Consider the following 12,877-nt stretch of genomic DNA (forward strand, 5'->3'; position numbering starts at 1 on the left):
CTGAGGAACTAGTCCGGAACTGGAGAAAAGATCCCGGAACTGGCTGTAGAGACACCGCTCTACTTTGCGCTCTCCGGACCTAGTTAGATGTGGTACCACCGAGCCTGGTTACCATGGTAACCGGAGTCGCCGTTTGTTTCCAAACGAAGAGAAGAAGCGGGTTCCCTCAGTTTTGGACTAAGTGTGTATTCGTGGCCTGGAGTGGTGGCGCACGCCTTTAATCCCAGCACTCTGGAGGCAGAGGTAGGCGGATCCCTGTGAGTTCGAGGCCAGCCTGGTCTAACACGGGAAAGCATTATCTCAAAAACCAAAATAAATAAAACAAAAGGGTGGAGAGTGTGTATCCATTGTTTGTTTAGTCTAACCTTAATACATAATTTGAAGACTCTAAACCTCTTTTAAAAATATTTATGGAAACTTCGCTGTTGAGGGAGGAAGGTAATGACAGGATCTTAGAATATTACTCTCACGCGGTGTTTATCAAGTGTTCAGCTTTAAGTATTAGTGTATTTCTTGTTTGGTTGGTTGGCTGGTTATTTGAGACAGGGTTTCTCTGTGTAGCCTTGGCTGTCCTGGACTCACTTTGTAGACCAGGCTGGCCTCGAGCTCACAGCGATCCGCCTGCCTCTGCCTCCCGAGTGCTGGGATTAAAGGCGTGGGCCACCACGCCCGGCTCAGTATTAGCATTCTTAATCCTCACCTTTATTTTGAGAAGATTGAGTGTATATATACATTACTTGCTCAAGGCAACATAGTTGTCCGTAGTAAGGAAGAACTTAAGCATACTGGCTCCAGTACCCCTACTTTTTTAACTGCTTATCTGAGGATTAAGGAAATTAATGTGGCTCTCTGTGTTTCTCCTCTTCCCCTCCCTCCCTCCTTTTTTCACCCCGCTCCTTGCTTCCGTGTCTCTTTCTCTCCCCCCCGCCTCTCTCACACACACACACACACACACACACACACACACACACACACACACCTCAGAATTTCAGATCTGGAAGGGGCACGGCACCTAGTCAGCCAATATCCAACTACTGGAACAAGATCACCAGGAAAAACAAGACTTTAAAAGACCTTTTGTTCCCACTGTGTTTGTTGAAGACCAGACAGAGGTACAGGTACAACATATGAGTTTAGGAAGGGGTTCGCCTTGGGGACTGTAGAAGAGCTAAGATAGAGCAGTGTGCGTGCGCACCCTTTTAGAAGTAGGAAGCAAGAACAGTTGAGATCCTCCCCCAAAGCAATTCCGAAAGCCTTCCTTCTTCCCTGAAAGAGAAAATAAGGCCGTAGCTACACAGCCATGTCTTTTCTCAAGATCTGTCTGTCCACAGGTTCTAGGGGCCTGTCTTGTCACCAATCATGAAGGCGTCCTCAAAGGGTCTTCTCACCCAGATTTCCCAGTTCTGGAACATGCTCGATGATTTGGCCGAGAATGATCCTGCGCGTTACAGAAACTTCATTGAGCAGGAACTGAAAGATGGAAAGGAGTTCTATGTTGACCCAGAACCATGGCTCTGTCTACAGACCAAGATCCTAGTATGCAGAGTTGGTGCAAGGGGTGGGAGGTCTTCAGTACAATACTCTGGGATAGCTAGAGGATATCTTACCATGCTCTAGCGCTACTTTAACACTAGAGAAATTTATTAAATTCCCTCTCTAAATAGAAAGGAAGAAAAAAAGGAACATTCACACTTGGTATTTTTTGAAATCCCCAAATGCAGTGTTATTACTTTTTTTATGTGTGTGGGTTCAAGAGAGTGCATGTGCAAAGTCAAAGGGTGAATCCTGGGAGCTGGCTCACTCCTTCCTTGATGTGGGCATAGAACTCAGGTCACTGGGCTTGGAAGCGAGTGCTCTTATCTACTGAGCCGTCAAACTGCCCCTAATGGCATGCCTATGTGTTGAGACATTTGGTCTCTTTATGTAGTCCTGCCCCTCTGATGCTATGTAACCCAAGCTGGCCTTGAACTCAGAGACCCTCCTGCTTCTGCATCCTGACTGCTGGAATTAGAAGTCCCCTGGTTCTGATGTGATCATTTAATATGACTCGGGAGTTGGAGATTTTTTTCAGATCAAGAACTTACTTTGTTGGTGAAATGACGAAGCTGTGCAGTGGGGTCTGGATCATATCGAGAAGTTGTTCACTTCTGCTCCTCCTTCTGTCCAGTCCCCCTGGGAGGGGACAGTACTCGGATTTAGGATGAAAAGCCAGCAGCTTTGGGGAAATCAAGTGACAAAAAATGTGTCTCGGTGGTAGAATGCTTGCCTAGCACGTGAGGCTCTGAGTTGGAGTTTAATCCTGGCGTAGCAAACAAATGAATGAGTGAGTGAGTGAGTGAATGAATGAATGAACCAAAACACAGATCTTCAAGTCACATAGTTTCCTTGGAAATTCTTCAGAATGTCAAGCACAGTTTTAATATGAGTTCGAGGCCAGCCTGGTCTACAAAGTGAGTCCAGGACAGCCAAAACTACACAGAGAAACCCTGTCTTGAAAAACAAAACAAAACAAAACAACAGCAAAAATAAATATATCAATGAGTTAGTGGCCAGAGTTCTCCGTCTTGGTGGGAAGTCTAGTTTAGTATTAGAGCACTTGCCTAGCATGTGGGAAGGCCTGGAAAAAAAAAATGTAATGACTTGCTTTCAGGATATTATCATCAAATATCATTTAAAAAGCAAAACAAAACTAAGTTTGGTAACATCAAAATTATTTACTTCCTAGAAACCAAAAGAAAAAATACTTTTTATCAACCTATGTCAATGGAAAAGGATCCCCGCTCCTCAATCAGCCACTCACCCTGTACCTATAAGTGTTGGAAGACCAGAAGATTTTTCTGAGGCATCAGGTATAAAGAATTAAAGAAAGCATTGTGTACTTTTTATTGAACATATTCATAGATCAGAAATTACTTAAAAGCATTTTAAGTAAAATATTACATGGGATGGCAATATTGATTATTAGTAAATAACATAGTAAATAACATTTTAATTATATTGATATAATAATTATGAAATTATATTTATAATTACTGACAATTTGGTATGTTTTGTACATATTTAATATGGTTTCTAATAGTATGATCTGCTTTTAGCCCACATAGAGATGCCACCATAGACTGGAACTTTGTGTAGATGCTGGTGCTAGAACAGGGGCTTGCATCTCTAGGCCAGATCCTACAGCCTGGGTCAGCCCATGCTTCATGCTGGGACAGAGTTAAGAATCAGTCTGTGCTGTGACTTGACAGCTTCAATTCATGATTTCCTGGCTCTTCCATGACATCATGCACACACTACTGAAGTAAACTTTGTCACGTGAAACTCACTGTCGCTCCTAAACGGTTATAAAAAGCCAGCTTTTTCTTTTGTTCTTGGATTCTGTTCATGGAAGCGCTGTGAAGCTGCTCTCTTCAGGACCCCTGATCTTTCATATGGCAGCTAGCTTTCTCTCCCACTCTGCAACTCAGTCTCACTCTATGAAGCTTCTCTCCAGGCTCTGAAGGGAAGCCATAGTTCCCTTGAAGGCCCCATCATGCTTAGCTCTCCGTAGACTGCACTGTTCTTGTCAAAGGCTTTTCCTCACATCAAAGCCCTTTCTCCTAATAAACTGTATTTCTTCTGCAGGTAATTTTGTGTCAGCTTCCTTTTGGGACCAGCCACTTCTGGCTTAATAGTGCTGCTGTGACTGCTCTAAAAACACAGGGATTGAGCTGGGCCGTGCCACACTCCTTTAATCCCAGCACTCACAAGGCAGAGGCAGGTGGATCTCTGTAAGTTCGAGGCCAGCCTGGTCTACAGAGAGAGTTCCAGGACAGCCGGGGCTACACAGAGAAACCCTGTCTGGAAAAAACAAATCTGGGTATGGTGGCACACACCTGTGATCCCAGCACTCAGGGAGGCAGAGGCAGGTGGATGTCTGTGAGTTCAAGGCCAGCCTGGTCTACAAAGAAAGTCCAGGACAGCCAAGGCGACACAGAGAAACCATGTTGAGAGACAGAGAGAACACAAGCCGCACAGGGATGGACTCTCTGCTCTCTAACTTTACTAACATGGGTTAGTATACTGTCTGACAAAGATCCTTACAGAAGCAAGCGAGTCATCTCTGGATTACACACAGGTGCCTACACTGTCATTGATGTTGCCTACAATCCTGGTGTTTTGCAAGCAGCAGAAAAAGACCAAGAGGTCAAAGGTCAGTTAATAAAGATGGCCATACATTGCATTGAGGAGCGGCTCCAGTTCACGCTTGCACATTCATACCATGTTACTAGTTTTGGAATAAAAGGAAGCATTCAGAGAACGAAAGCAAACCTGATGGGCACTAAAACTGACTTTACAGACTTCAAAGAAATATTGAGAACAGGTAAGTCGATGGCTGTAATCTGAACATAAAGGAATGTCAGATTTTGTTTTTATAACTTGTGTGTTTTTTTCAAACCACAAATCTCTATCTTAAAAGAATGAGAAACTTAAAGAGAGGAAAAAATACATTATTAGAAATGTCACAGTATCCAGAAAGATGTTGAAGTCTTGCGGGATTCCCAGGCAAATTATTTGGCTTGAGGTTCTGCGTATTTGAGTCTGTTTGTTTAGCTGTGCCAGAATCAAGTCCAACCCAGAGCCTCACACGCTAGGCAGCTACCCTGAGCCGCATACCCATGCGTTAGAGCTAATATTTCCAAACTAATGGAATTGCAGCTTTAATAACTGTCTCTGTGAATGCTACCTATCTTAAAGCTCACAGCCTGATACTATTTTTATCTCCCTTCCCCTCTTTTCATAAAGAAAATACTCTTGAAAGGATCAAAAGCAGTACCATGAGTGAGCCAAGCCACCTTCCTCAGGTGCTGTTGACAAAAGACCAGGCGCTGGCCAAAGGACGGTGTCTCATAGAAGAGATTTCCAGCTCAGAAGTCCAGGTGGAGGCTGAGAAACCAGCCTACGAATTAAAGGTGGCAAAGGACCAGAAGGAGAAACCTCTGAAAATTGAGCTGAAAATCGAGTTGCCTGGGATTACCTCAGTCTCTCTCTGTGATCTTAGTGTTTCTGAGGTAAGTTAAGCAGATGCTGTGGTAGTTCCGAGGCATCTCTGGGGGCTTGTTTTCAAGAATCCTGCAGATGAGAAGACCCATTGATGACCAGTTTTTTTTTCAATTGCAAATAACATTTGCACTTGCATGTACTTGAAGTTACTTCTACTACTGAGTAGCATGTAAGTGCTGTCACATGGAATTGTGCGTCAACTTTGCATAACTATAACAAACACCTAAGATAACTTTAGAGAGAGAAGGTTTGTTAAGGGTCCTGATTTCAGAGGTTCCGGCCTTGTTCAGATAACCGTTTTCAGACCTGTGTTGAAGAATCAAGTACATCATGACAGGAATATATGACAAAGCAAAACCACCCATCACTCAAGACCAGAGAGAGAAAGGAAGTGACCCGAGTCCCACAACCCACTTTCCAGAAACACACCCAATGATGCAGGTGGCACTAAATTCCACCTCCTGTATGTCTCAGCACCTCCCAATAACACATCTGTAGTGGGGGGGGAGCACTTGGAGCTTTGGGGAACAGCATGGTGGAGCACATCTTTAATCCCAGAATTTAGGAGGCGGAAGTAGGCAGATCTCTGTGATTTTGAGGCCAGCCTATTCTACATAGTGAGTTCCAGGAAAGCCAGGGCTATGTAGAGAGGCCCTGTCTCAAACAAACAGATCCAAACTATACCAAGCTGTATTAGTCTGTACTGTATCAGTTACAGACTAATGAGAAAAAGAAGAAATCTGCTACATGTTCAGTGTAGATGCAATCACTGTACGCCTAACTACTTTCCAATACAAAGTAGGCTGTATCCAGATGTAGAACCTTCAGCTAGAGAGCCAATTAAACAGTAAGTCTGTATATTATGCTGCAGTAAGAACAAACTCCTAGGACTGGAGAGATTGCTCAGAGGTTAAGAGCATTGTCTGCTCTTCCAGAGGTCATGAGTTCAATTCCCAGCAACCACATGGTGCCTCACAACCATCTATACCCTCTTCTGGCATTCAGGTATGCATGGAAATAGGGCATTCGTATACATAAAATAAAATTTTTTAAAGTTTTTTTTAAAAGAAACTCCTAAATTCAAAGGCTTATCCTAATTTGCTCAGGTTGGGTATTAGCAAGACCTGCTCTGATTAGGCCTGAGCGATGCCATTCTTATGGTGGAGGGAAACAGAAATTGCTGCCCCAAGTCATAGAGCTAAAGCTTCCATGTATATATAGCATGTCTCTTCCAATTGCATCCCATTGGCCCAAGTACACCACCAGGCAAAAACATCAGTAGGACTGGGAGTCACAGAAAGGGATATGTACATTGCAGATGTATAGAGAGAATTCTCTTACTTCGCAGAAGGGGAGCAAATAATTGGGACATCTAGTCTACCCTCTTGTGCAGAGACAGTTGCTTCGTTCCTCAAGGAAAACAAGCCTAACCCCAGCCTCAGATTCCATAGTGCAGAATTTTGTCATCGCAGTCTGTTCTCCTTTAAGCCAGACCAATGACATAACAAGACAAGTGATCTACTGTGAACCCCACCCACCATACGTGAGAGAACTATAGAAAAATCTCTCTTCAGAAATGATCCCAAAAGTCTGGTTCCTGGGGAGCAGCAATCCTGAAATTCTAGCAAGAAGACCCTGTGCAGGGGCCTGCATGGGTTGGAGAATGTTCTTTAGATCCTTTGAGGAGGCCCACTGACTACCTACCTTCCTACCCCATTGTTAACACAGCTAGCTCTAGCCAGGCATGGTGCCACAAACCTTTAATTCCAGACCTTGGGAGGCAGAGGCATGCAGGAATAGCTGTGAGTTCGAGGCCAGCCTGGTCTACAAAGTGAGTCCAGGACAGCCAAGGCTACACAGAGAAACCCTGTCTCAAAACAAAACAAAAGCTCTCTTTGGGGGAATTTTTCCTGTTCAGCATCCACACTGGCCACATATATAAAAGGAATATCATAGAATGTATCATTCTTGGGTGCTTAGCATCTTTCTCATGGGTTGCCTGTTTACAGGATGTTGAGGGCCCAAAAGATGCTTTAGACTTCGAGGGCAGTTCCTTTGATCCCACTGTGCCTGTTCCTTTCCCAAGACTAGCTACTCTAAACTTTTATTTTAAATTAATTTTAGGTTAATAAGTAATTTCCACTATCATGGCATCTACTGATGTTTTTGCCTTGTGGTGTACTTGGGCCAATGGGATGCAATTAGAAGAGATATGTTATTTATACATGGAAGTTTTAGGTCTGTGGCTTGGGGCAGCAGCTTGTTTCCCTCCACCATAAGCATGGCATACCTCAGGCCTAAGAATGTACAGAGTGAGTTAATGCATCAGAGCAGGTGTTGCTAATACACAACCTTTAAACTGAATTGCTGTCTTCTTAACCAAATGTAAAGATTTACTGACATCAACCTTTGTCCGTTCACGGGCTTTTAAACAAATGCCACTTAACCTTTGTCTCCATCAGCCACTGTGTCAGACACTGCTAATGGCAGTTTCTTAATTTTATCCTTTCTGGATTAATTCCACTTTTCAGCCTTCAAGTCTTAGAATTTGGAGGCTGCATATAAACTAGTTACTGTCTGTACTCACTTCCTCTTTGTCATACCTTATGAAGTACCCAATAAGAGCACACACATTAATAACACCACTTCCCACTTCTTCTAAAGGCATAAATTAGCTGAGTTCTTTATTTGCATTCGAACCCCTCAGCTGAGCTCACTGAGGGCATCATTACCGTGAATGGCTAGCCTTCAGGCCCCAGTACATTCCTTGTCATCTGATGGCAAATCCAAAAACAGCAACAGTGTTCAGGTGGCAACACTCTACTTCTGGCACTGTTACCAGTTAACTTTTTTCCCCCTCCTGAGACATGGTTTCTCTGTGTAACAGAAGCCGGCATGTGCCATCATGCCCAGTTCACCAGTTAGTATTTAATGTGTTGTGTTAGTAATCAAAATCTCAAGAATCTGCAGCAGCCATGTTGTGGCAGGAACTAGATCTTCATACAAGAGAATGTGGCCATCAAAGACCATAACCTTTAGGCTGCAGTTGTCTCGTATCATGATTTTAAAATCTTTTTTTTTTTTTTTTTTAGGTTGATTTATTGGTTGAGGTTCCCGAGAAGTACCGATTATATCTGAATCTTCCAGAATTGGTTAATACAGAAATGACTACAGCAAAATTTGTCAAAAATAAATCTGTATTAATCATTACAATGCCACTGGCATAAAAACAGCACATTTGGTGTTTTCATTGTTCCAGCTCTTTTGAGTTACAGGACCTGCATTACGGGCAGGTGTAGTGCTTTTTTTCTTTGGCTGGTTGGTTTTGCTGTTTGTGACAGGGTCTCACCGTGTAGCCCTAGCTAGCTTGAAACTTGCTATGTAGATCAAGGTAGCCTCAAAAATATAGATCTGCATGCCTCTGCTCCTGGATTTAAATTTAAAGGCTTGTGCCACCACACCCAGAAATATGTATTTTTATCTTTGAGAAAGGGTCACTTATAGCCCTAGATCACGTGCCCTCAACTTGCTACATAGCTGGGGATAATCTTAAGCTCTGGCCCTTCTGTCTGCAGTCTCCAAGAGCTGAGGTTGTGGTGCTATGTCCACTTCCCATTTATTTTACCTTTTTGAAACTTTGAAACTTACACAGACACAAACATATGCAACAACTTAAAATAGAAAACGAAAACTCTTGAAAAAAACAAAGAAACATAACTTGCATTGACCTGAAATTTAAAACTTTATAATCACAAGATTATAAAAGATTTTTTAAGATGTTTATAGCTATCTCGGGCAATTTAAAATGTCATTTGGGGAAATTCCAATTGTTTGCAAGAATCTTAGGGTTTCTGTTGATGTGGTAAGATGTGAACAGAAGCAACCTGAGGAGGAAAGCGTTTGTCTCAACTTCCCGTGCTATCACATCACCAAAGGAGGGCAGGGCAGGCGCCGTCTATACCTCCAGTCACTGGAGGCCGGAACTGATGCAGAAGCCATGGAAAACTGGTCAGTGGCTTGCTGCCTAAGGCTTATTCACCACAAATTTACCTGCCCAGGGGTGGCATTGCCTACAGCAGGCTGGGCCCTCCCACATCAATCACTAATTTAAAAAATTCACCAAACTTGCCTATAGGCAAATCTGATGAAGCATTTTCTCAGCTGAGAGCCCTTCTTCTTAAATGACTCTAGCTTGTTTTAAGTTGACATGAAATTAGCCATAGCTGCTACTCTAAGTATCATGTAAGAAGTGCTGGTTTAATCAAACAAACAAACAAAAAGATTCCTAGTAAATTTTTACATCAGGAAAAACAAAACAAAAAAATCACTCAGATCTGGACACTGGTGGTGCACGCACGCCTTTGATCCCAGCACTTGGGAGGCAGAGGCAGGCAGATCTCATTGAGTTCAAGGCCAGCCTGGTCTACAAACTAGTCCAGGACAGCCAAGGCTACACAGAGAAACCCTGTCTCAAAACAAAACAAAACAAACAAAACAAAACCACTCTGACTTGGAACAGGATCAACAGGATGAGCTGTGGCAGTTAAAGTGTCTTCCAGCAAGATACAGGGCCAAGTGTAGCAGGCTCCATGTCTAAGCCTCTGTGAGTCTCTGTAATGTAATAAAACATCTCTTCAAACGATCAGCCAGACTTCTGTCAAACATGGACTTGTCTATGAGTTAGATATAATATTTGGAGGATATTGCACAGCAAATGCAAAATATATGCATCCCTAATTTGAGAAAGATGTAACTGACTCAGACTAGGTGCTTCCTTCTATAGAAATGAAGTTAATATTTTTTTATCTTCATTTCTAAGCTGTAAAAAAAAAAAAAAAAAGTACCAACCATCCAATTTGCACGGAAAAATAGCAATTGGCAGATCAAACTTTAAACGTCCCTTTGCCTTTTCAAGGTTGAACCCAGGCCTTACAAACACTGGGCAAGGCTCTACCAATGGAGCAACCTCACAGCCCTACTATGTGACATTAGAAAGAAAATATAATGTTCTAGAATCAGCCTTACACTAGAATTCTACTGGTAAACGGCTAATTTTTCTTCAGAAAATATTCTGAAGTTCTATGATATTCTAAATAGTTAATAAATATTTTCACTCTCTAATACACTTGGAAAGCCTACACTTAGACAGCCATGTTTCCTAGAAAATGCCCTGACCTGGAGAGATGGCTTGGAAGAGCACTGGCAGCTGATAGCAGTCTATACCTCCAGTCACTGATGACTCACTGCCCTCTTCTGGCCTCCAGGGGCACTGCAAGCATGTGCTAAATAGATAAACTATGCAGGCAAAACATTCATAGTTTTTAAAGGACTTTTTTTTTTCCTTTTGGTTTTCTGAGACAGGGTTTCTGCTGTGTAACAGAGCCCAGGCTGTTCTGGACTCACTTTGTAAATCAGGATGGCCTTGAACTTAGAGATCTGCCTATTTCTGCATTCTGAGTGCTGAGATTAAAGGTGTGTGCCACCACTCCTGGCAAAAAATAATTTCTAAAAGAATAGTGTCTCTTGGTTGGTTAAAAAAAAGAAAACGTTACTACCCAATGAGTAATCTACTCTCTAATTTATTAAAAATATTTTTTCATTTGTGTCCACACACATATGCATGCACGCACGTGGAGATCACAGAATACATAGATTTCTCCTTTTATTGCATGGGTCCCAGGAATCAGGCCTCCAAGCTTGGCCACAAATACCTACCCACTGAGCCATCTTGGCAGCTCTTACTCTCTACTTCTGCCCCTAACATGCAGGTGCTACCTCAGTTCATACTGTGCAAGCCTGACTGACACCCTAAATTCAATCCTGCACCTCAGGGAAGCAGAGAACTGATTCCCAAAGTCGTCCTTTAACTCTCATTCACATCACCCTAAAAAATAAAAGCTTAAAAAGTCCAGTTTATTAAATTGCTTTTTAAACTGATTCCTAAAACTTCATTTCAGTGAATGTTATATTGACAAAACCATACTCCTTTAAAAGTGAAGTTGACAAAACCATACTCCTTTAAAAGTGAAGTTGTTCAGGAAGGGCATTCATAATGAAATGTCGAAAAGCTTAAAGCTGAAGGTTCTTCATGTGTGCCCTTGTATTGCCCACCTGTACACATGCGTACCGCATGCGTGGCTGGTGCTAGAAGTGGGCTTCTGATCCCCTGGGACTGGAGTTGCAGAAGGTTGTGAGCTGCCATGTGGGCTCTGGGAACTGGATCCAGGCCCTCTACCAGAGCAGCAGCCGCTCTTAACCATGGAGCCATCTCGCCAGCTCTTCAAATATGAGTAAGTTTTTTTCCTGAGACGCTCAGAGCAGGCTTTTCTATAGACTTGGTTTCTACCATAAACTGCCAGTGTTTATGATTTTCCAGCGTTTTCCGGGGTTCATGCATGACTAGGCGATACTTAGAATACTCCTATTCCTGTCGTGTCTCTCAGGATGTTGTTTCTCTTGCGGTTCATGGCAAACCATGACTCCACACTCACGAACCCCAGAGTGGGAGTAAGTTATCTAACAGAGCTAGACCCCACTCTCCATCCTGCCAGTAAGTACCATGCTGCAGCATGGGGTTTTTCTAACCCTTTGGGCTGCCGTTAAACTATGGCCTGATGACGTCACTCATCCTGCCAGTTACACAACTCAACTTTCAGCTGTACTGGGAGCTTTGAAGTATGCAACTGACAATGGATATTAATCATTTAATGTGAAACAAATCACAAATAGATAAAAAATGAGTTCAGACACACTGAAAACACGTTTAATTTTTAAACGATTGTTCTTGATCCAAAACACTGTTTCTAACTTCTTTCAGTACTATGCTGAGTCCAGATTTAGATTACAGGTGAGATTAAGTCTTAACTGAGAACATTTTGTCAGATGACAACCTTTTATTTTTCTTTCAAGGGAACAATAGAGCATTAGCAAAAAAATGAGTCATTTCTCAATTCCACATTTGATCAGATTTAGCTCATACTAATGATGGTCCCTTGCGGTAAGCATGTTCTTTCTGTAGAGTTTTCAGTGCATCCTAGAATAACCCAGTGCTGAGGAGGCAGGCCACTGCACTGGACTGGCTTTACAGTAACACAGCAATTGGATGTTTGTGGACTGTTTGGAGTGTCACTTGTGCACCAAGTGATAAAGAACATTTAGAAACAGTTCAACACCAATGAAACATTTCCAATTATCTACATATTACACAAAGTCAGGGTTATTTTAAAGTCACAAATAAGCCCAAACATTTATTAAAATACATCACATCAACAGGAAGTCTGGAATTGCGGTACTGTTCCCAGTTCATTTCTACTACCCTGCATATCAGTCCCCTCCCTAGAAGAAAAATAAAGCAATAATAAAATGAAAAGAGCACTTAGGCTGCTAAGGGAAACACCTACTTAAGTTTTCCCTCCAACAGGGTCTTAGGGCTCTTATGTACATGAGACAAGACTGGGGCAAGAAAACAAACACTCTCGAATATACACTTTTTGTTTTGTTTTTTGTTTTTTGAGACCAGGTTTCTCTGAGTAGCCTTCGCTGTCCTGGACTCACTCTAGACCAGGCTGGCCTCAAACTCAGAGATCTGCCTGCCACTGCCTCCCTGAGTAATGGGATTACAGGTGTGCGCCATCGTGCCCAGCTGAATATACATACACTTTTTAAAAAACTATCCAACCAAAAATCATGTTGTTTTGGGCATCATTTTTGTTTGTTTTTATTGAGATGGAGTCTTGCTATGTTGCCCAACTATCCTCCCCCTTTACTGTTCTGTGTAGCTGAGGCTACAGCGCCAGGTGCCTATTCTAGGCACTGTAGTTAGCACAGTGAACTG

General features: G+C 42.5%; 1 protein-coding gene across 1 annotated transcript; it reads left to right on the forward strand.

Moving 5' to 3' along the window:
* Window positions 1-1,003: 1,003 nt before the first annotated feature.
* On the forward strand, window positions 1,004-8,475 carry Pih1d2 (PIH1 domain containing 2). The gene is made up of 5 exons (XM_051156417.1): window positions 1,004-1,536; window positions 2,726-2,849; window positions 4,118-4,363; window positions 4,786-5,051; window positions 8,136-8,475. The coding sequence occupies exons 1-5, from the start codon at window positions 1,360-1,362 to the stop codon at window positions 8,268-8,270; spliced, it is 948 nt and encodes a 315-aa protein (XP_051012374.1). The 5' UTR covers window positions 1,004-1,359; the 3' UTR covers window positions 8,271-8,475.
* Window positions 8,476-12,877: the final 4,402 nt, after the last annotated feature.

This window comes from Acomys russatus, chromosome 14, assembly GCF_903995435.1.
Source record: "Acomys russatus chromosome 14, mAcoRus1.1, whole genome shotgun sequence".
Taxonomy (NCBI): Eukaryota; Metazoa; Chordata; class Mammalia; order Rodentia; family Muridae; genus Acomys; species Acomys russatus.

Excerpts from the sequence above, each read along its gene's own strand:
- Pih1d2 (XM_051156417.1), top strand. The coding sequence starts at position 1,360 with ATGAAGGCGTCCTCAAAGGGTCTTCTCACCCAGATTTCCCAGTTCTGG. Across the intron at positions 1,537-2,725 it reads GTCTACAGACCAAGATCCTA|AAACCAAAAGAAAAAATACT; the intron begins GTATGCAGAGTT and ends TTTACTTCCTAG. Across the intron at positions 4,364-4,785 it reads CAAAGAAATATTGAGAACAG|AAAATACTCTTGAAAGGATC; the intron begins GTAAGTCGATGG and ends CTTTTCATAAAG.